The 24,968-nt window shown below is 34.9% G+C and overlaps 1 protein-coding gene and 1 long non-coding RNA gene across 3 annotated transcripts in view; one reads left to right on the forward strand and one right to left on the reverse strand.

Annotated features, from left to right (window-relative positions):
- Positions 1-24,968, forward strand: part of LOC118182809 (lysosome membrane protein 2-like) — a 169,038-nt gene that overhangs the window by 130,570 nt on the left and 13,500 nt on the right. For both annotated transcript variants that reach the window (XM_035352199.2, XM_035352206.2), the window contains exons 2-6: positions 5,671-5,828; positions 11,105-11,246; positions 11,876-12,112; positions 16,057-16,148; positions 23,579-23,628. In XM_035352199.2, coding sequence (XP_035208090.1) covers positions 5,671-5,828; positions 11,105-11,246; positions 11,876-12,112; positions 16,057-16,148; positions 23,579-23,628 — 679 coding nt within the window. The remainder of the gene's footprint in view (positions 1-5,670; positions 5,829-11,104; positions 11,247-11,875; positions 12,113-16,056; positions 16,149-23,578; positions 23,629-24,968) is intronic.
- The window catches only part of LOC146993368 (uncharacterized), a 74,052-nt gene that overhangs the window by 17,640 nt on the left and 31,444 nt on the right, over positions 1-24,968 (reverse strand). The gene's annotated exons all lie outside the window — the stretch shown is intronic.

Raw genomic sequence — 24,968 nt, forward strand, 5'->3', positions numbered from 1 at the left:
TCAGTTTTGCCAGAGCCGGATAAAATCTTTAGAGGCCCTAAGCACTTGAGATTTTGATGCCCCTCACATATGATTACGCCAGTTATTTTCTTCATTCCTTCTCTCCCTAGGTTCTGATTTAGCTCCACCATGCATTCCATTGTAAAACCGGGAACTGGAAATTTTTTGTGCCTTCTTTCCTGAATACCTAAGGAGCCTTTTGTGGTGGTACTTTTCCTTGATGTCGTAAACACGTGCTTTATTGCTTAGTGTTTAATCTAGTACTAAATTTTGCTTATGTTATATGCATTTTCTATGTATGATTTACCTAAAATTAAGTACATGCAGGAAATCTTTCAATAAAACTTTGAGTACACGCAAGTAATGTGTATTGCTGTTAGCACAATATTTGGGTACTTTTTGAAAATTTTAGTTTATAACAGTTCTTAATCGGCATTTAGAAAGCATTCTTTTCGAAATTAATTCTAGAGCAGTTTGAAAGTTATTTATCCAGTCACCAGATGACCTTTTTACCTGAAATTACAGTAGCAGAGCAATAAAACTCTGCTTGTGTCTATATTACCCACAAGCTCAAAAGAATTGAGTCAGTAATCAACACACTAAGCAGAGCGGGTAAATGAATTCTGAGTGATGCGTCTAAGCACCGAGTAATTAAGCGTGTGAAGAAAAATTCAGACTTAGTTTTTCCAAGAATGCCGTCTTTCGGAAATAATAAAAGTAAAATTTCCCGAAAACTAATGTTCCTTAACTTCTTGATTAAAGAATAATACCAAAGATGTAGCTTTAAAGAAAACGCACGGGAATTAAGCTCGGGATCAGATTTCATATATGGTAAAGGCATTCTGGTACAATATCAATAATATCAAGAAATCGCAATAACCCTCTCCCCAAACGACTACGACCGTTGTCACTACAAGCTGCAGAAATTGTCATCAGTGCTACAGATACTGCCATATAACGAGAAAAAGATTGAGGGAGGTTTTGCAATAAGGACTGAATAAAGTAAGCTGAAAACAACGAAACATCTTATACAAACTATCCTAAAAATTTTAAAGGTAGTAGTGTGAAATATACCCAATAAATATTAAAAGTAGAAACTACCTATTAAATAAAACGTGTTATACAAACTATTCATGCAATGTTGTAACTTTGTATTTTCAAGCTTTTGAATCAAAAGTTCTTTACACCTGAAATTTTGATTCTTTAGATATTTAATTGAAATCTGCTGGAAGGAGTGAATTTTTAGAAATCCGATTATTTAAGACGGAAGTAAATTATTAGAGATCCAGTGTCATATCTTGTTACTAGAGAAGTAACAGGAAATATCAGTTTTTCCATTTACGATTAATTCATTTTCACAGTGCAAAGATTTGAGGCAGAAGTCTTATTAAGGTTATTAAGGTAGACTTCGATGACTTACGTCTTATGTAAATTGAATTTACCGTTTGATAGGCCACTTTTATAGACTTTCAGCTATAATGTAAATAACCATTTTCCTGTCGGATTTCATCAGTGGCCGACGAGCTACCGAGTAATTTAAAACCAGTAAAAACTGGTAATTCGACCTGGATTAAAATTCCAGGGAATGGGCAGTCTTCATGGGTACTTTCGTAGTGTACCGTCGTACGCAACGTATGTATGAGCCAATTTTATTTTGTTTTATTTCTCTGCGGAGGTATTCATCTTCTTAGGTGTATAATCTCTGTATACTTTGTCATATTCAAGGAAACGAAGTTCTGTTCGCTCAGTCAACAAAGCAAATGAAGATCTGTTAAGAAGTCTGTTGTGAAGGTTCGGAAACATTTTCATGCTTTCTAACTAATAAATTATGAGCATACATAATTAATGCAAATGCTGATTTAGTGGCAATTAATCTGGTAACCCTAGTAGCAGTCATTAGTTCATTTGAAGAGCTTTAGTTCAAATATAACTTTAGGAAAAACTTATCGCGTAATACGGGTTGCTCGAATTTAGCTTTGTTGCGTAATTTTTATTCACTTCGAACAAGTCATTTTAAACAATAATTGCAACAATTAACGTAGCAAAAATTTCAACAATTTGTGATGTTGTACTTGTTTTGACTGAAAACTAGTTACGAATATATATTCATTTCTTTGTGTCATTCATTTTATGCACTGCACCATTTGCAGTCTTTTTTTCAATATAATGTGAACTATGTGTGTCATAATTTGCAAATATTCTGTTTTAAAATTTTTAGTCCATTCAATTATACACTCCTGTTATCGCTTGTTACTTCATACATTCTCAGTTTCCTATCTTGAATGCAGCATCTTTCAAAAACCCGCCCGTAGTCAAGTATCAGATTAAAGTGGTAAGTTTTTTAAAACAAGAGTTTGAGAACTGAGACTTATTTCGAAAAATGCTTTAATGTTGCACGTCAGTTTTCTTTCTATTGCTTGCCTAAATCAGAGATCCCTAATCTGGACGATTGCATGTCATGATTTTTTTCTTCCAATGGCGAGCACTAGCCATTATAGGTCACTTTATTGCGGAGGCACCTAATAAGTAGCTCACCGTTGTCTCCTATGAAGGGACAGACATTTTGCATCCATGCCTTCTTGCATTTCATGCCATCCATCTTCTTAGGGATTCGAACCTGGTCTCTTCAGTACGGCAGTCGGTTGCTAACCATTTTGCCATCTGGACGGAACATATCATGAAATTCTGTCACTGAATGTATCGATGTATACAGCTCGGAACAAAAGGCTGCTCTGCTCTTTTTTCAAGAAAATATTTAGAATTTATTGCTATTCAGTCTGCTGAGTGGTTATTTATAAAACCGTCGTCCTCTGTAATGTGCTCTATTTGTAACAGTTTTTGTAAATGGACTAGCTGAATGGGATTTATGATAATATATATAATGTAATTATTTTCAGTTCACTAGTTGTCCAGACATACAATTACATCTATATATGTTTAGTTGAAATTTATAGTTCGCAAGTTTTTAGTTCGAGTTTGCCTGTCTATCAAGTTTTGGTGAAAGGAATCGACTCCTTGTTTGCTTTGACCATTTTTTTTTTTTTTTTTTTTTTTTTTTTTTTTTTTTTTAAGAATGTATTGACACATGGTTCGCGTTAAAATCTGATTGCATTTTAAAATGCTCTGGGGACATTATTGAGAAAAATCGAATGAAAATTAATTTTCCTCTATTTTTGGATCACACACTTAAATTTACTTTTATTACACATCTGAACTACGATTTTTTTTCTCGACAAACAATTTCAAACTCAGTGACGTTTTTTAGATTCCTTTTCTGCAGTTTTAAAGTTATTTCGGTATTTTGATATTACCGTATTTACAAATCGCGAAAAACAATTTTGATTTGAAAAATACGGCTTCAAATTGTTTACCTCTTTTGACTGTTCAACTTGACCTCGCATGGTCATGAATCGCAAGGCCGATGTCAGGTGTCGATTCTTTTTCCTCGCAAAAACTTTCCGTAACACTTGCGTGCGTTTCATAATCTCATCGCATTTCATTGTTGCTATTCTGATACTATGTCACAGTTCTCGTCTATCAGCTGGAATGTAAGCGGCTGTGTGAATCACGAATTTAAGCTTTTTTTAATTTATCTTTATCAATTTATAAATTTAAACTTATCTGGCTAATTACAAAACTACTTTCGACGTGTATGAGAAAGCAATTCGGTGAGGGTTTTGAATTAAGGGATACTTTGCGCAATACTAAAGTTTGACTCGAATTTTTGGTCTACATAAAAACTGGTAAGAATGAGCGCATACACTTATTTAAAAATATGTAAATACAACTTAATTCAGTTTTGCTCCTTGTATCCGTGAATTTAACAAGAGAATGAAATAAACAAGCTGCCTATTGTCATTAATAAACTTTTATGAATCCCTCGGTTTTTAGTAGAGTTTTTAAAAATTCATAGCCGCTTTCTTCAGTTCGGATTCCCAGCAGCATTTATACTTTCTTAAACGACGTCCGAAATACATTTATTGAGAAATATTGCAAAGGTTTCAAGAACTGCTTGAAGTCTTGAGAGCATCTACTAAATTGTAAAGTTCGGCAGGCATACTTCTTTTGATGAAGCTTATGTACTTCTGTTAAATCGTTTAATTACAAATTTAAGCAAGAGATTAACTGGCTAATTCCCTAGCAAGCAATGATTTTTATTATACATGTAGGTTGCCCAATTTGAAAAAACCGAAAGGTATTTCTATCAGTTACAATCAACACCGAAAGGGGATTAAATATGATCTTAAATTATTTATTCTATGGTTAAAGTGAAAAATTTTGAACTTATTAAGCACTATTCAATTCGGAAAGCTAAGAATGAGCGTTTTTCCAAGACTGTAGTCGAGTGCCAAACACTTCGCTATGTATAAAATTTCTCTTCAAAGAAAGTCCTTTTCTGAAAGACGTAAAAGGGAAATCGTTTTAAATGCTTTTCTCGAATACATGCTAACGAGCAAAAAATTAAACATTTTAGTGACAGTTAAACTATTATTCTGTACCGACGTACATAATATATTACCCTGGAAAAATATTTAATTAAAATAATAAAAATACCTATAAAAGTATGATAGATGTAATATTGAATCGCCTGAATTAGTCTTAATTATAAATTAAATCACTTGGAAAAAATGATTTATACATTTATTTTTCAGTACTTAGTAATCTGCACATTGCTTTTAATTCCCTGAATTACTGCAATATCGAGTTTTAATTTTAAAGATAAAGATCTTAACCCACGTAGAAAGCAATACCTCTGAAAATTGGCATTTTGCCTAAGTGTGTGAATAAAAAGACGATATGCGTTATGAAATTTCAACAACCGCACGAGCGATAAGTACCCTAGTCACTGAATGTAACTTTAAGTGAAAAACAGGCTAATTACAAATGCTTCTAACTTCAGTTATGAAGAAAGTAGCTTCCATAAGGGAAAACAATTAAGCAATCACAGATATTTCTGTAAGTGAAGTTGATTCAAAGAATTTAATGTCTATTTTAAGCAAAACAGACATTTCCTTTCCAATTTTTCTGGTTTCGATTTTCAGTTTCAAATTCTGTATAAGCGATAGTATGTCTTTCAGGAAATGAGCGGAAGCACAATGCTGTAATTTTCTTAAACTTGGAAAGGTCATCGGCCGTAGTTCCGTGGATTACTTTCTCAGACAAAAGTACCGAGGATCACTCGGAATTTAAGAGCCTTATGTGATCACTGCTACATTTGAAAGCTGTTTCCGGACTATACAATCAGTATTTGGAGTAAACATTTAGACTTGAAACATTCAAAGTTAGGCAAAACTACTTACGTTGCATAGAAAAGTCGTGCAAACAAATAATTGTCCCATTTCACTTCCCTGGTTTTTATGACTTAATCAAACAGACATTCTGCCTATCTGAATTAGCTAGACGTTGCTTATGGCTTCTGTATTTCGTACTTCTAAACGAGAATCTTTTTATGAAATCTGTGCATTAGACGACCATAATCTTTGAAGAAAATTCAAAACTACCCTTCAATTCTATATCACGCAATTTAAGGCACACGAATTAAATTTTCATGGTCATTGTCGCTCAACAATTCGTTATTTGATCGATTTTATGAAACTATTATAACATTAGAATTTAATATCTGTAATCATGCAGTATTTAATATAAATTTGTAATTTGCCTTCATTTTAGAATCTAGTCCTCGAAGAAGGTAAGGAAGCTTATGAGAAGTGGAAGAAAACTCCTATTCCTGTGACATTTAAAGTGTTTATTTTCAACATCACAAACCCTAAAGAAGTCGCAAATGGAGCGAGGCCTCGAGTTTCTGAAGTTGGACCTTATGTTTTTAAGTAAGTGTTAAGCTATTCCATACTTTAAAACTCGGGAAATTTTAAAGGGCCTTGATGTAATAAATTCGAATTATACTGGATTTAACAATTTTTAGGATAATAAAGTTATAACAACATCAATAGCTCTTTGTCAGCCCTCTTTTGAACGTGCTATCATAAAAGCATCACAAATGTAACACTCCAGTGATTTGCCATGGTAACAAACTTTCGTAGGTTAAACGGTGTTGGTTTCTATTCTAAAACCAAGACGTCGATTGCAATTTCATAACTGACTTTATAAGTTTTCTTTTAAAAATAGTATGAATTTTCTAAATTACTGACTTGAACGTAGTTAAAGAATAATCAAATTATTTAGATTGACTTGGCTGTTTGGCCTCCCAGGTTGTATAGAGCTTAGCCTATTGCAATACCGAAGGGTTTGGTTCCGAATCCTAAAGAAAGCATGGATGTTTGTAAATGTATTGTATCTGTGCGGCATAGGGACACTCTAAATATGCGGCGAGCCGAAAATCCTCTCGAAGAGTTGGTGGTAGGGGAAGAGGAGTGGGAGACCCTCTGACCCGACCGGGGTGGGACTGAATTGGGGCAGAACTGAGCGAATTTGTACTATCACCTGTATGGTTCCCAAGGCTCTTGAACCAGCTACAGGCGCAACCTTGCGCTCCTTGTTACGCTGGATTTCGTAGGCTTGTTCTGATGTTACTGTCAGACAAGTGAGATAAGTCACAACAACACTTAAGTGTTTAAATTATCCAGATTGGTTCCCTTAACAATACCTAACATTTCAAGTTTAGCGAGATAAACTTGATTGGAGAAAGGGGGAGCGAAGGCGTCCATTCTTGCAACTAATAAGTAGTCCTAATTTAACCAGAAGAATACAAAATACTGTAAGCAAGATTCCCATTCTCTTGCTATGTCTTTTGGGACAGATATTTTTTATGGACAGATATCTTTATTGGCATCGATAAGAACATACACCAGAGTCTTACCTGGTTTAGAACCGAAGAGAGTAAGCCTAACAGACTGCCTTTACCAGACAATGATAATATAAAAGGATAATAGAGAAGGCAGATTCTTATTTTTTAAATCAAAGTACGAACGATCAGTTTAACTGATTAGCAAAAATACATACGCTTGCTGCCAAATGTCTGCGTACAGGTATTCAGACTTGCATCTTTAGGCAGTGACCACAAAGAAAACATCATCGATGAGAATCATTGGAGCTTTTATTGATTCTTCAAACCGACTAGATTTGAAAGGTTAAAAAAAATCCCTAAAATGGCAACACAAAATCTTTAAAATAATAACTTTACAATGACTCAAACCATGTGAGTCAAAAGTCTGCGTACATGATCCAAAAACGCTTTCGAAAGTTGTTTTAATTAAAATATTAATATCGTGTAGGATATCCTCTTTTTATTGCTTCTTTTAACTCCCTTTCGTTATTCAACTAGCTTAGTTGTTTCGTCAGCAGTTAGTTTGTTCCATTCTTGCACTATAATCTCGTTCAGCATTTCTTTTGATGTTTTATCATGTTTCCTGATTCTTCTTTCCAAGAAATCGCACAAATGTTCTATCGGGTTAAGTCTTGGGGACTGGTGTGCTGTTTGCAGTTGCTTCGGTGCATGGTAAAGCAGCCAGTTCTTAACAACGTAAGCAGTATGCTCGGGGTCATTGCCCTGCTGAAAGAGAATCTTCACTAACCCTAAGCTTTTCTGCACTTGCTCGACGATTTCTTTTCAGAATGTTCAAGTAGTCAAATTTATTCATTTTTGACTCTATGAACTCCAGATTACCAATCTCAGAGCTCCCCATGCACCCCCACACCTCCAAGCTTTACAGTTGGATAAAGGTTTTGTTTCCCAAGTTCGTGACCTGGTTTTCTCCAAATGTACTTTCTTCCTTTGATCCCAAAAATGCAAAATTTAACTCTCATCTGACTTTATTCCAGAAGTTAGTTTGCTTATTGATATGCTTTTTAGCCAAGGCTAAAACTAGCAAGGCTCTTTGCTTTTACTTCGGAGATGAATGGCGGTCTCCGAGGCCCTCTCCCACGGAAATTGTTCTTTTTCAGTACTCTTCGAATTGTTGTTAAACTTCCATTCTTCTTGAAACTTTCAGCGACTTACTGCATTACCTTTAAAGCCGAGTGTCTGTTTTTTTTTTTTTTTTTTTTTTTTTTTTTTTCTGCACGGACCGCAAAGCCAGACTCGCGTTGTATCATTGTAGATGGACGTCTAGATCTGGGTCTTGATGTGAACAGGCCTATTGCTTTGAAGTTCTTGATCAATCTTTGAATGGAAGAATCTGTCCTATTTACTAAATTACCATTTTCTCTGAGATTTCCCTTCTTCTGCAAAGATCTACAATAATCTTTTTCTCGGCCGCATTAATCACTCTTTCTTCTGCTATAGTTCAGACAACAATGCACAGTATTTAAAATCTTTTATATAAAGGTCGAAAGACCACGATTGCACAAGAAAAAGAGCTTGCTGAAGCTATTTTGCACCAAAATCTCTCCTCTTTTGAAAGCGTACGCAGACTTTTGGCGGTGATGACTCGTTACTTCTTAACCAATCGCTTTTCTTTTTTGTTTTGCTTACTGTATAGGTAGTCTGTTTTTGCATAGACTGAATCAGGAGAGCTTCACAATTAATTGAGCGTGTCTCAATTACCCCTATTATGATTTGATAAGCGATTAAAGTAAAAAGTAGAAGCTTGATAGCATGTACGCAGACTTACGGCAGCAAGAGTAGGTATTTTCCTGCATATATTGTTGAACACAGAGTACCCTTATCCTGAGAAGATTTCTCGATGACTATGTAAAATATGCATGTGGAAATTTTTTACCAACTTTATTTTAACCAATTCTTAACTTGCTATTAATTTCCCTCCGTTTCCAAAACATTTTGTCAAACTTTGAAGAAAAGTGAGCTTATTTTATGTTAAGCAATGAATTCTTTAGAACGAGTAAAATTTGACCAATATTTGGAACTAAAGTGGACGTAATTAGATTTTAAATATGTTTTTCCGCGATCTCAAGTTCTTGGTTTCTTAACTAACAAGGAATGTCTTCGAATAGTGAAATCTAATTTTTTCTTAAAAATAAATATATGAATCTTGTCATCTAGAAATATATAATAGTAAATAACTAGCTGCTAATAATCTGTAGATGGGCATTTAAAAAATTATAAAAAGGGGAAGTAGTGGCATAGCGCTGTTTGGAGAATCAATTTTCAAAATATGGAAAATCGCCAAGCCAGTTGATTCATTCAACGAAAACGTAAAATAATGAACGATGAGATAGCAATAGAAGGAAACATATTTTGTATGTGAATACGCAGTAATTTAAAAGAAAATATTAAATAAAACTGATAGAAGATTGATCCTTGAAAAATTGCATCAGAAAACAACACTGGAAATCAAACTGTAAAAAGATGTATCATTTTGGACATTTTAGCGCTATATAAACGGTATGCATTTTGTTTTATGTGCTAATAAATAAGCTGATTGGGAATTGAATGTACTACAGATGCAGTGTAGTTAAAAAAAATCAAAGTAATAATCTTTTACACCAGTTGCAATTTGCTATCTGAACCGAATTATAAAAGCTGCAAAACAGTAATGCTTTCGGCGACTGATGGGTAAAACCACTAGCTATTTGGACCTGGGTTTAAATCCCTGTAAACAGATTGGTAATATGGAAGCTTTAGTTTTCTTTTCTCAAGGGTAAAGACTATTTCCCCCAATGATACATCTTTCTACAGTTTGTAACAATTTTCCAGCATTTTTAAAGTGAGTACTCTGCCTTTTTAAGAATGCTGGAAATTTGTTACCTACTTTTTTATTTCAAACACATTGCAAGCTACATTTCTATTATTTTAATTATCTATTTTACTCTAAATTTCCCCGCCCTTTTTGGTGATAATAACGTAATACACGATTTAGGCTTTGTTACCCACAGCTCAGATTCATTATTTAATTGAAGCAAATGAGAATTTACTTTAAAATGCGTCACCTGCTTAATTTTCAGAATTAGTCTCTCTAGCTGATCAGGCGCCGATTTCCTTTTAGTCTGTATAGACATTAGGTACTTTTTTGGAAGCGAGCAAGTTGAAAAAGGAACCGGGAATCGAACCACGGACCTCTGAAATACCGGTCCAGCGTGCAGAACCACTACACCGCGAAGGCACGCTAGGAAGGCGGAAGAAATGCCTTGTAAGTCAATCGTAATTTTCCCGGGACTTTCATATTCTTTTGGGTAAAATTTGTTAATTTCAGATGTCTGTTGTATAATCTTGAACCGATATTCAAACCACATGAGGTAAATTTATACCACCAAATAAACACATAATTTAGAACTAAAAGCCTAAACTAAGGTCTCCAATTTTTACAGTGGCTGAACGGCTTTTACAATTTTTTTAATTTTATTATTATCTATAGAATGTTAGGGACTGATTTCTTGTCCGACTAGAACTTCCTAGAAGAACTAGAACTGCTGTACTTGAAGAATTAGATGTACTAGAACTTCGTTAGTTCATCATTTTAATTTGTCTCTTGAATTTATCTCGATGCAAAGTTTTCTATTTAATCAGGATATGGATTTTTCTCGAGTTGCCAAAGCAAATTTCAGGTGTTAAAAAAATGAATTCTCTGCATACATATCGTATCGGAAGAAACTGACAATTTTATTCTGATCTCGCATTCCACTTTAATACTAAACGAATTTATCTACTACAGAAAGGCAAACTGGATTCAACGTTTCTCAGATCACTGATAATTGTTCATTTAAAGATAAAAATTACTGAAGAATATAGCAAAACGCAGCGGAATTCGAATCTGTTGAATAAAGTGACAGGGTTTAAGATATTTAAAGCAAAAGCCGTTACAAAGAAAACCTTAAGCTATTTGAAGGATATCTGATTATAATTAGAGGATATTTTCTTGAATTAATGTCCCACGTGTTTTATGCTTTGTGATCTGATAGCCACTAATATGCAAATGAATTGACGATAGCTTTCTATTTAATCAGGATATGGATTTTTCTCGAGTTGCCAAAGCAAATTTCAGGTGTTAAAAAAATTGTACAAGTTATCTGTTTATTCAAACTTTAGTCTTACGGTCACTTTTTAAATAAAACTATAAAATGTAAAATACCGATAAAGAACTTTAGTTGTATGAGCGAATACGAAATTTTTGATATTGATTGCATGTATTTTTACTTTCGTATACTTCATTGATTCATTAGTTGAATTTTAATTATTTTCTCTTTTCAGACAACTAAGAAGCAAAGATGTTTTGCAATGGAATGAAGAAGAGAAAACGGTCACATACAATGATTTAAAACAGTACCATTTTGTGCCTTCACTATCAGCCAATATGTCTGAAAAAATTTACAGCCTTAATTTACCATTGCAGGTAAATTTTCATTTTTAAGAGGGATATGCTATTAGTTCTTAAATACGTCTTATTTAATTTCATAATCATGTTCTTTCTGATTACTTTCTAATTGGATTTAACACTTAAATCCTTACGAAAGTCGTTCTTTTGTTTTTGACATATGGTTGTGAGAGGAAGGGGTCTTCTCATTGTTCGAGAAGCAAACAAGCTTAGTTGCAGATAAATTTTACGTAGCACAACTAAAAGAACTGAAAGAAAGTATGAGGTCTTGAATAAGCCTTACATTTTGAAAAATAGTAAAATGTTGAATCCTTAGTGGAGTGTCAGAGAGAGCTTTGAAGTAGGAAAGAACTGTGCTATCGTCCAAGTAATTCTGCAGTTTTCAATAATAAAATCTCTTTATAAATACTCTCCGCTTATGTATTTCAACTGTTTCATTTACTCAAATCCATTTTCTTTCATTTCTTATCAACCAAAAAAAAAAAAAAAAAAAAAAAATCGTTTCAACGCTTTTAATGGACTTGCATTATCGGAAGTCTATATATGAATATAGAAGAACAAATACATAAAGTTACCGTTTTAAATGTTCTGAACAATTTTGATTTCATTCCAGATAACTTTTTTAAGCCTTATGTATTAATTTATAGGGTATTATTATGTTCGTCAAGAAACTGGCCTATTTTGCAAGAGCGATGATTGTTCCAGCCTTGGAAAATATGCTAACAACTTATAATGAAAAGCTTTTCACACACAAAACTGCGCGGGAACTTCTCTTCGACGGTTATAAAGTAGAGCTTATAGAAGATTTACTTGATCTGGCGAAACCTTTCGTTTCCAAAGTGCCACAGATTTTGCCAAATAATACATTCGGATTTCTGTATGGGGTAAGTAGTACTACATCGCATAAGTTTTGATATTCTCAGTGGAAGATTTTTTTGTATGAAATGTGAATTAAGGGCTCAAAAATTAATTGACCAACCACGTCAAGTACAGTACCCGTGTATCGGCTCTGGCGATATAAACGTTTTTCTTAATGCGTCTAAAAAGTTATTCTATTTAATTTTGGGTGTCCGCCGATAACATCGCGACAAAAACATCGCGGACGAAAATGTCGCAGAGAAAACAACGCAAGGCGAAAACGTCGTGCTACAAAACATCGTGGGAGAAAACTTCGTAGTTCTAAAACATCGTGGTACAAACATCGTCGTCGAAAATAAAGCGGTTCAAAAACTTCGCAGTTTAAAAACGTCGTCGTCGAAAATATCGTGGTAAAAAATAAAGTATCTACAAATTATCGCATGACGATAACATCGCAGATATGCTTTTTTTCAGGTTTTAATAATTGTAAATGGATATTCCCATAATGATTTGTGAGCGCAAAATGTAAAGAAGGATAATTTGGTTTTCATATTTTATATTAACTAATAAATTTTTGCTGAGAAAATAAGAAGGAAACTTAAGCATAGAAAATTAATGCAACTTATAGCACTTAATAGAATTTTAAACCGATATAATTAACTAACAAAGACCATTAATAAATCATTTTTATAACGTTTTTACTGGTAATTTTTCATAAAAAGTATAATAAGTTGCGTTTAATTTTCTATGCTTAAGTTTCCTACATACTTTTTGAGCAAAAATTTATTAGTTAATAAAAAAATGTGAAAGTAAAGAAAGAAATTATCCTTCTTTACATCTTTCGCTCACAAATTACTATGGAAATATCTATTTACAGTTATTAAAGCCTGAAAAAAGCATGTCTGCGATGTTATCGTCATGCGATGATTTGTAGATACTTTATTATTTACCACGATATTTTCGACAACGATGTTTTCAAACTGCGAAGTTTTTTAACCGCTTTATTTTAAACGACGATGTTTTAGAACTGCGATGTTTTCTCTTTGCGATGTTTTCTCTTTGCGATGTTTTCTCCCACGATGTTTTCTCCCACGATGTTTTCTCCCACGATGTTTTCTCCCACGATGTTTTCTCCCACGATGTTTTCTCCCACGATGTTTTCTCCCACGATGTTTTCTCCCACGATGTTTTGTAGCACGACGTTTTCGCCTTGCGTTGTTTTCTCTGCGACGTTTTCTTCCGCGATGTTTTCGGCTGTAACCACTTGACGTATTAACGCATCCAGCCAACTTGGTGCAATCTGGCGATTCTTTACAAATGAAAGGGTAAACGTTTTATCGGGTGCAAGGTCGATGGTTTTCGAGGGTTTTCAAAGATTCCCAAACCATATACATTTAAGTAAGCTAGCAAACATAATCGTCATATGAAAAGTCAACATACTTTAGCAAATTAAAATGCAAAATTTAATTGTTAGATAAGGATTATTTGACAGTTTAAAAAATAAAACACATTCGTTTTAAAATCTTTATGTAATTTTTTTCAATAGTTTTTCCCGAAATACAGAGATATGTTTTTACTTTAAAAAAATAACAATTTCAGAGACTCGGCATCTCGCAAACCTCGGCCACACCGACCATCTACGAAACTCATCTCGTTTTTGTTCCCTATAGTGATTTTACGTAAAATTCTGCATTTCTGAAGAAATTTTATTGAAGCTTCTTTCATTGTTCGGAAATTTCCCAAGTGTGTATTTTAAAATTAAGTTTAATGCATATATCACGGTTTGTTTATAAAAGCCATTGGAACTTGGAATACAACAAACAGAATGCAGGCGGGAAGAGCGAAATAGCTTGACTGAAGGATGGTTATGCGCATGATTAACAGATTATGGTGCATTCTGAAAATTTGGGGACTTCTGCTTAAGGTGGTTGCAATAACAAAGAAGTAACATATTCTAAAACTATTTTGCCTTCTGGCGATACATTTTCAGAGGGAAGAAAAAGGCGCTTTAAAGGGAATATCACTAGCATAAAGTACATAGTCAGTAAAAGTGGTGGTGTATGTTGATAAGCTTCCGTTAGGCACGTGACTTGGCACGTGACCCAACAGACCATTGTTCAAAATTTTGTACTTAATCCGCCAACTTGTTTAACAGTTTTGATGCCAGCATTTCCATAGTTAAATAGTACATACGTATCTAAACATTCACTCGGTGGAACATATCGAAGTTTCGTTTTGAAGCCCACTCTAGTGTTTTAAAGGCTTTCAATGGTAAAACGGGATTTCAGGTGTGCTTCGAACACCCTGAAGTATGCAGACTGATTTTAAAATGTAATGCACGCTGCTTGTATCCCCAGCGTTAAAATTATTAGCGAGACAATCTCATTTGTTACGGCGTACCAACCTTTGATCAGTTACAGTACTGACTTCGATTTGGCCAACACTTATCAGCTAGGTTTTCTGCGTTTTCTTCCTATTCAGACTGCGTAGTAAGAGTTTACTTTTACCGCGCATTGTTGAGCTGTCTACAAAAATCTGCACTTCTCAGAAATGCTCTGACAAAACATTTTGAAAAACATGAAAACTCCTTTACGTGTTGTGACTTCCCATTCGAAGAAAAATATTAGTATTGAATAAAAACGCAGCAAGTTTCATATTTATATCAGTGGCCTTTGACACAATTTCCCTTCCGATACTTTCCTTCCATAACGAGGCCCACCAGCGGCCGAGCGGTAAAGTCTCTGAACACTGTAGTTCGGTCAGAGGTTCGAATCCCGCGAACGGACTGGCTGCATGGGTGTTTTCGTGGTTTTCCCCATGTGTAACGTGTATACGAGCCAGTTTCCCTTAGAAAGTCCTCCACGAAGGTATTCCTTCCCTTAGGCAGATAGCCCTAGTGTGCTTTGCAATAATTAAATACACAACCACACCTTCCATAACGACATTGTGGTAACTATGTTCCTTTTTCATGTGCAAATCCTAGAAATTTGAATTTAAATGGAATTTCCTATAAATTGTTATGCATTGTTTATAAATCGAAACATGTAGATGAAAGCGAAATTTCACGATTACTAGAAGGTATTAAGTACCACCACTTATCAGTATGCATAATTTTCAATGATCATTTCCTTAATGCGTAATCAAGAGATCAGTGCTCTCCCGGATATGATCCGTGCTACGTTTAAGCATCTGCCAACTTCATGCTGACCAACCGGTTTTAGTGACTTCTTCATTCTGATTCTTCGATATGCTACAGATTTGCTTACTTCATTTATTTTTAAACCTTGAACAAGTTTTACTTGAAAGTAATTTGCGCAATTCTGAGCAGAAAAGGGGGTACTGTGTGGTAAACGTGGGATTTCTTTTGTGAGGTTAATTTTTATAATTGCTTTGCTTCATGACTCTTTCAAATGAAAGCTTCATATTTTTTTAATTTGGGTATTGTTGATTGCTAGTCTTTAGTTATTCAAGAAACTGCCTTCTAGCAGAAATTTGATATTTCGACTTTTTAAATTTAGTTTTAAATTATGATGTAAATTTTTATTTTATAAAACTTTGTTTACCAACGAAAAACGTAGCTTCTTTAAACTTATTTTATTAAATTTTTTCGATTGAAACATTATTAGGGAAAAATAGTTTCATGCGACAAGAATGCTTTATTAACAGAAGACGATGGATGCTTAATAAAGCAATATAAAAACTGTTGTTCCGTTGAATCTCTAAAATAGCCAACATGTGCTTTGTCATAATAGATTGAACAAATCAATTGCCTCTGTTGCAAATCTGGAGCTTCGGCCTCCACTTTACCGAAACATTGAATGACTTGTTTTAAATAAAATGTGCTCTAGTATAAAATATACTTACCTCCAAAACATAAACGCATCTAAATGTCCTTTGGCTCTCCTTTCATATGTGCATTTTATGAATTGTTCCAAAATGTCATTAATATTTTTAACGCATTCGATTTCAGAAAAATAATTCTGGAGATGGCATATTCTCAGTATTTACTGGAGAAGACGACATTTCGAAATATTCGCAAATTGTTCGATGGAATAATATGTCGTAAGTTTAAGATTTTTTTCTTAAGTAGTTTTATATATGAAAATGAGTGTTAAACGAAGTATATAAAATAGTTATCTAATTTAAACTAAATGCATCGCCAGAATGTTTTGGAATTCCCTTTCCGGATTAAATTTTTCACTTTAAATTGCTTTGAATACATTACATATTTAATTGATGACTGCCTTTGAGTAAAAGCTCATGAGCAATTAGCCTTATACATAAAATGATAACCACTTAAATCCTCATTCACTGTTTTTACTAACCAATGGCTGATAATTGAGTCTGAAAAACTGATAGCTTCAATTTCGCCAGATGAATAGTCTGCCCTGGCATGGGAGTTTCGTGATTTATCTTATCTGTGAATATGGACTACTCGTTAAATTTTATGTAAAGGCATTTTTCCTACAGCAATAGGCTTCGTACTCGCGTAACTTCCAGGTAGGTCAAAGATAAGATTTGCTCTATTAGAAAGTAACCTGCGAACATAAAAATGAAAAGTTAATTTTTGAAAACTCTCAGAAATGAGCTGCGTTTCCAAAACATAACTGTAGGAATTTTTGCTTTTATGCAATTCACAATAAGCTTTCCATCTGACCTCAGTACGGGCAAGGCTTATGGAAAGCTATTCTCAAACGACCAGCCTTTGAGCTCGCATCACGCTTATGAAAGAAACTGAAATAGTAATTTTTTCTAGAAATGCGTTCTCCCTTAAGTGCACTAGCATTCAAAATTAAGCGAATAAACGTGTTTTGTTGAATTCCTTAAAAATACCAAACTATAATTGGTAAGAAGGTTGTCAGATAACACAATAGTGTTGCTGAGAAAACGTTAATTATTACTTTTATTTTTAACTACTGACATCTTAACTTCTCATGGTGCCGCGACAAAGGAAAAAAAAACCACTATTGTCATAAAACGTATATCTGAACACTTTAGTGTCTGGTGATTGAAAAACTAAGACTTTAATTTAGGCTAAATTGCATAAATCAATAATACAGTAAAATACTAAAGTTTATCAGATCAACGCTCATACACGTTTAGCCAATAATGAAAGATAATATCCTCCCTGGTGTTTTGGTAAAATCACAAGATCATTTATCAAAGAAAAATGTGAAATTTCCGTAACAAATTCATCAAGAAAAAAACTCTCACTAAAAAAAAAAACTAGATCCACTGACTTTCCAGAAAACTCATAAATTTCAATACAATTCTCGCGATAGCCCCAAAACACTTTCTATTAAAATAAAACACACAACACTTCAAAACACCAGGAAAAGATAAAATCTTCCCCGTCAAGTTCAGAACACCAGATCAGAAAAATTAATTAATCGATGTGATCGTATAGTCACAACCCACTTAGAATTAATTTTCCTACTACCTGCAATAAGTAACGCAAGTTTGAATTGAAAGAAAAACCCCGTTTTCTGTAATGATTTCATGGGTGACCTACAATAGACCACAAGATAAAACTCGAATAAAACATACAAAAATAAATCGATAAAACATTTATTAAATATTCCACAAAAGATTATCAATTTAGAAAAATGATTACTGGATCCAGGACCCTGCAACATTTTCTCTTTTTGCCTAAACAACACACATTTCCAATTTCCTAATACGGAATAATTCACATTTGAGATAATGAACAATTTATCTTCTGACAATTAGTAATTAAGCTACTTGATATAATACTGAATGCACATCAATTCGGTGAAAATTTCCTTTAAGAAAGATTTATTTTCTCCCAATTTAATTTAAATTACTAGTCATCTCAGTTTAATCTTTTTAAGCACTTATCAAATTAATAATTAAATAAGCAGTAAAAAAGAAACCAAACGAGAGAAAAATGTAAACACTCACAGAAGCCGCGTACACAAACCGTCTGTGGGACTCTGGGAGATGCTGCCGGATCATTTCGTAAACACGTCGGAAACCGAAGCAGGTCGTTTCGAAGCCGACGGTTCGACGCCAACGTTTCGACGCCGGGGCAGTTCGACGCCATATTTTTTTCGTATTTTTATTTATTTTTAGAATAAATATGAAGTAATATGACTGATTTTTATTAAGTAATATGACTTAAAAATCAGTCGATAGTAGTCAGTAGTTTTAATAAGTAATATGACTGATTTTTTTATTGAATTAGCGATTGTTTGCATCATATTTGAAATAAATATATGTGTGTATATGTGGGAAAGTGTTCTAGATTTTTGTTTGTGTCCCAGATTAGTGAGAAGCCTCCTCGCCAACGTCAAAGCCCCGGGACATGGAGGGTTTTTTTATTTATTTATTTCACAAAACAGCATCAAAAGACAAAATACACAAATGGTAATTAAACATATGGTTACAAAGTAGTTATATTATATTGCTGACAAATATAATTACAGATAAATGAGATTACAGATAAATGAGATTACAGATAAATAAGATTAGAGATAAATAAGATTACATCACAGAACTGTTTTTATACTAATCCATTGCAAAATTATGCGCCCCTCCTTTCAGGTATTCCATTATTTCTCTATTTGCAAATTCTTCAACTATTACTTTAATTCTCATATCAGCTCGCAGATACCTATTCCGCTTGGGCTGCGGTTCATTTCCACGTACAAATTGTTCATAACTTTGATCAATTGATTTTTGAACACGCCTGAGACCATCTATGAATTCCCAAAATGTGGGGTGTGAAACACCAAATGATGATGACACCAATGAATGATGATGCAAACTTATTCTAAAAATAAATAAAATTACGAAAAGTATGGCGTCAAACAAAAGGAAAAATGTATGGCGTCGAACTGACCCCGCGTCGAGACTCTGGAGTCGAACCGTTGGCGTCGAACTGACCTGTACTGTCGGAAACAATATTCGGTGGAAACTTAATAGTTCTCAAAGCCGTAGTCTGATAACTGTTCGAGGCACTCACGGTTGGCTATTTCAATCGCTGTATAAAACCAAGTCTTAAGACTGCCTCCAGCGCATCTCCTCCTTCTCAAGAATCCCGCACCGCCAATTAGTAGAAAGCGATTATCAAGCAGTCAGCCTTGCCGACTCTATAAAAGGAAGTCCAGAGGTTTTGAAGGAAGTTTACTAGACCATTTCAACAGCTGGATATCACCATTGCGAAGAAATGAATAGAGTTCATCTTTTCCAATAGGGAAACACCGATTCTTTCCAACAGTTCCCATGAGAGCTTCCCATCTGATACTCTTGAATCAATCATAAGCTACGATTCATGCGTGTCCAGAACGGCTGGACAGGGAAAACGCGGGACTTAGCCCCAACTCCACTAACACAGATGCATATCTGGTTTGGCATACGTAATCTTAATTGTACTGATATATGCAAGTGACTCTGCTACAGCGGTAGGTGTAAAAAGAGGTCACTTAATTCTACTCTTAATTCGTTAGTAATGCGTTGTTAATAATCCTAGCGTTTTTCACGAAATTTTGACTTTCATAAGCTCTATGGTAGAATGAATAAGTTCCAAAATTTGTGTGACATGAGGCGGAAAAGCTTTGGTCCTTGGGTCTACTAGGGTCGGCTGTTTACGAAAACAGTTCCTGGAAACCATAACTGTTTATAAAATGCTTACAAGAGCCATGACGTCGAATGAAGTTCGGTATTTACGATTTTAGTCTAGATGTTATAAGACTGCTACAGCCACACAGCTCTTATGTGAGCTCTTTGCTGCTGCTGAAACCTTAGATTCAAAGGTTACTGTTTCCAAAAGATACAAGAAAGCGTGTTCGGAAAGGCATAGAGAACATCAGTATTAAATCGAATAATCAGGTGGTCCGAATTGTTTGCATTGATGAGACTAGAATCGGCCTAGACATCGGCGTATCCTTATCTGGATCAAGGTTTGAACCTAAAGTTTTTCTTACAACGTCAAGTAAGGGGACGATAAAACGACTGAAAGATATCATGGTGGTACACTAATCCGTGTCTTTGTCATAGTGTCTTCGGCTGCTTAGGTGTAAAAGAGGTCTTATTGTCCTGTGTACTATCTTTAGGAACTCAATTGACGAACAGCAGTTACCCACACAGGGCTCAAGTGGTGAACTAATATCAGAGTGAGGCTATCTGTCGGAGAGAACGGCTAATCATATCTCCAAATTTGAACTCTAATGAACATCTCTGGGATATACTTGAAAGAGCAACTGCCTTTCGCCGCCCGCCTCCGAAAAAAAAAATTGAATCGGAGCTAAGAAATGCTTTGATGAACGAGTTGGTAAGGATGCTACAGAAACTTACAGCTGTCTGGTTAACATACATACGACTAGCTCTGCAACCTGTGTCTGTAAGGTGACGGTATCCTCCACTAGCTTAATTTTAGGGGCCGTCTTTGTAGCAACGGTTTTCCCCAATCCTGCTTGTAAAAATTACCCAGTATCATGAAAGGATATTTTCATTGCTGTGTTGTGTGTAAATTGCTGTGCATCGAAACTAAATTCCAGTACCTTCTGTTTGGTATTTTTTGAGAAATTATATAAATATGCGTTCTTTTAATTGGAACACAAAGTGTAGTTTGAACGGTAAGCAGAAATCTAGTTTCTAATATGCATCTTTAAGACACTATTCACTACTGTATTTCGCATAAAACAATAAGAAAAAACCCACGATTAAGAAATAAGAAAAAAGCCACAAATAAAACGCAGGAAAACACACGAAACTTAACTTCCTAAAATACTTAAAAGCAAAGATGATACTAATTGTTGCATGTGACGAGATATCGAGGGAATTTGTTATTCGGTCCGGTACAAGTTTTATTCTCTGAATGCCTGTCGCACGAAGACTTTGCGAGATTGAACACACGGAACTACTACATAGTGTGTTCACCGATTGCTGGTATACAAAACCGCTTGAGAAAAGAAATCCAAGGCATAGAAGAATCCTTCACACGGTTTTTCAGACACTGAGCGATGCCGTACTTTTCGATATGTATGATGTATTTATTTTATGAAAACGAAAACCTGAATGAAATATTCCAGTTTAATTTTCTGTACAAGGCTTGCACTTGATCATACTGGATTTCTCTCCCAGAAGTCATGTGAAAACACTTTTATAGTAAGCATTTTAAGTACACTCGTGTGCCAAAATTAAGAGAATTTACATGTCAGATTTTAAGGAAATTCAATATGAATATACACATTCATAACAGAGAGAGAGAGAGATGTACCATTCAAAGACGTATCATTGTACGTATGATTATCGGCAAATTTCGTATATCAGGGATGTCCAAATCTACATTGTGAGATCGAACTGAAAATGAATCTAATATAGAGTATGGTCTCCTCTCACAACCAGACAGGTGGCGAGTAGGAGGGCTTACTGGATAGGAGGCAGATGAGGAGTCTCTGGTAGTCGATTTGCAGCAAGGCAGTTTTCAACTCCGGGATGGTTCTTGCAGGGGGATGACGAGATAGAATTGCCCTCCCAAGAGCGCTACGGACATACTGTATTGGTCAAGGGCAGGAAATCTGGCTGACCAATCCATGCGGTGAATACCTTCGCCTTCTAGGTAAACGTCGCCCAGCTGAGCCTTATGTAGTCGTGCATTAGCAAGAACCCAGGACAAACTGGCGTCCCTGGAAAGTCAAATTTTGGGTTCCAAGATCTTGCCTCATAGCAGTCAGGCAGCTTTTATCAAACCCATGCAGGGATGTACGCCCGTCCAACATAATGCCTGCCCGAACCATTACACCTCCATCAGGCATTATGTTGGACCGGCATCAGGCCCAATGATCATGTCCTCTGATGATGGGATGGTATACTCCAGGCTTCTCTCCGGGTACAGGTAAGTCGAGAATCGGGTTGAATCTCGACTCCTTTGTAAAATGCACTGTGCTTCACCGAAGTCTGGTCTGGTTAATCTGCACTATGCCAAATGCGCCCTCTTTTGAGTTGCACTGAGCGGTACACGCAAACAGTGCGTCTCTTCTGGCATACAGCCTTGTCTCATGAAGCCTTCTGCAACTGTAGACAGTGAAACTTTGGTTCCAGTGGCAGCATATAGCTCACGTGAAAGCTCTGAAGCTGTAGCAGTCATGTGTCGTCGCGCCTGAAGTGCCAAATAATGATCCTCATACTTCGTTGTGGATCATGGTTTGCCTTGTCCAGGTCTTATCAGTATAGATCCAGCTTCCTGAAACTCTTTCCTTAAACTGCAGATGATACTTGACGTTCCTGAGCTGTGTAGCCATGTGCGATTGTGATCGGCTTGCCTCTAGTCTACCGTCAGTTCTGCATCTCATCCCGTCATCCCGTCAACCGTGACGGTTCGTGACTGATTTTGCATGATACCTTATAAAATTCACCCAACTGTTGCGAGAAATGCTGCGAATGTCTGGAAGTAGTAACAGCATACAAATCGCCGAAAACCCCTTGTGCGCTTATATTCTCGCTACAATTACAGGTGTATGCTTATGAATTCGACTCTGAATATTTGCATAACTCTTTGGGAGCATAATTAGTACCTTTTTCCGTGAATACGTTTCATAAAAATAAACGCAACTTGCGAAATTTAATTTAGCACAGGACTGCAATTAGATAACTATATCTGAAGGCATAAATTACTATCATTTGCAAGTATTTACTCTAAGCGTTTTTCCTCGAGCACAGAATAAAGCTGAATTTTGTTTCGATGTCTACTGTGCTCTTATAGAAACTATACAGTGAATTTTATATGTTCCGAAAATGTTTCTACGCCTGCGCCGTAACTCTAGTTACGAATTACATGCAAGATTACTCTTGCAGTAAAAATCTTTCAGATCAATATTCCATAATGCTTGTTACCATATAAAACAGCAGGAAACTGTGCGCTTCTTTGGACACCCTGCGTTTTATATATTAAGTTTTGGATTTAATGGCTTGGCGTTTTGGAAATGGATCTCTTAATGAGATATTAAGCATGGGGGGGGAGGAATGCTTTCTCCTTAAATGGTCAAACGGAAAATAACTGTGTAAGCAGTAGGAACTCGGATATTTTCCTTCTACGTATAATCCTTTTGAGATTCTTAACATGTTTTCAATAACAGCGCTGTCAATTAGATTTGATGTTGAAACTTTCTGACATTTTTCAATAAGCCTGTTAAAATCATTCTTTTTGCATACTTCTAATGTAGATAATAAAGAAGTTTTAATATTTCAGTGATCCATAATAGTTTCCTTGACCTTTCGATAAAATCGATCTTTTCTATATGTGGACTTGAAACTATTGTAAGAAAATGCGTGGTTTGTAATTTGTCGGTATTTGTTGTTCGGATTTGTAATGTGGAGTATGTTCAGTTTCAGGTAGTGCTGTTCGGCTATAAATAATGGACATATTTCCAGGAATAACTTTTCTAAAAGAGATCTTTTTTTCCTAATGTTATTGCAGTAAATATTGCATATTTTATTATTTGTAAACCTTACGCTTGTCACTTTTTCAGAAAAATACCATTTTGGAAGGATGACTTCTGCAATATGATGAACGGGACAGGTAAGTTATGTTGCTGTTGAACTTATCGCTGCTTCTATAAATTACCCGGATACTTTGCCACTAAGAATTATTATAATAAATCTCATAGTACATATAGATTTGGTAAAAGTACAGTGAGACTCATTTAATCTTCGCTCAAACCGTCCCTTTGAAAATTATAATTTTCCTTCAGCCAACCTAAATATAGAAATTCGTCTTATATACGTAAGTATAACTTGGTTTTAGTTTGTTCGGATTAAAATAAAAGTCTATAAATTCAGTTTTAACCTAAGAAGCGATAGCATTACAAAATGTCGACCTAGCGATGTTTATGCAGCCACTGTTCGCTCCACACTACTAGAAAGTAATTCTAACATTTTGTGCAAAAGTCTAACTAGATACGGAGTTAAAATCAAAAAACATTTCTAACAGCACCCTGATCAGAGGTTTGGCAGACTTGGTCTGATTCGCAATACGAATTTTACGGAAATGCGTATAGTTCCGTGACGATTTAAAATTAATTTTAATTTAAAATTTAAATTAATGATTATCTTTTTAACTTTTGCGTAGACAAATTAACTTAATTACTTCATTTACTAGATTATGACTTATTTCTTTCAATATTTTGTTCTAAATACATAAGATTCTTTTACACTACCTCTGCTTTAACTGGCCATATTTTTATAAGAAATTCTTCCTGCGAATCAAAATTTATTTCTGGATAAAAAATACAATACTTTATACTCGGATAATCTATTGCCTCATTCGGAAAAGAAATCTGTATAAGGTCATTTGGAATAATAGTTTTAAATTCTCCAATTGCCTCTTCAGTTATTGGTAGTTTTCCCTGACTTTTAGCTTGTTATCGCAACATGCAGTTATGGCGTATGTGCTTTTTATTGCAATATTTATGTGCTTTTTATTACTTTGCAATTTTATTGTAATAACAATTTTGATTTTTCAAAATTTTGCCTGTGTTCATTACTTGGTGTGCAGATCAATGTGGAATTTTCCAGCTTTCTGGCGTATAAAAGCCGCTGGTGGGGGCGTTTACCATTTTTTTAAAAATGGTAAACGCCCCCACTAGGTAATGGTAAAAATGGTAAGCTAGAAAAATGAAGGTGCAAGAGGAGTATATCGAACAATTTTGTGTGAGCTTTGATGCTGATGCATCTCGAATTATACTGCTCAATCAGAATATTATTTATTTCATCTTAGCGATGATTGGAACTTTTCCACAATTGGCGGAAAAAATTCCAAAACACGGGAATGAAAATATTGCCCAATAAAATACCGCAGCTAATGATAGATTGTAGATTGAAAGGTCATAATGGAACTTCTTAATTTAAAAATTCTAGAAC

Source organism: Stegodyphus dumicola, chromosome X1, assembly GCF_044657685.1.
Source record: "Stegodyphus dumicola isolate Sdum_Otavi_A_Nest chromosome X1, ASM4465768v1".
NCBI lineage: Eukaryota > Metazoa > Arthropoda > Arachnida > Araneae > Eresidae > Stegodyphus > Stegodyphus dumicola.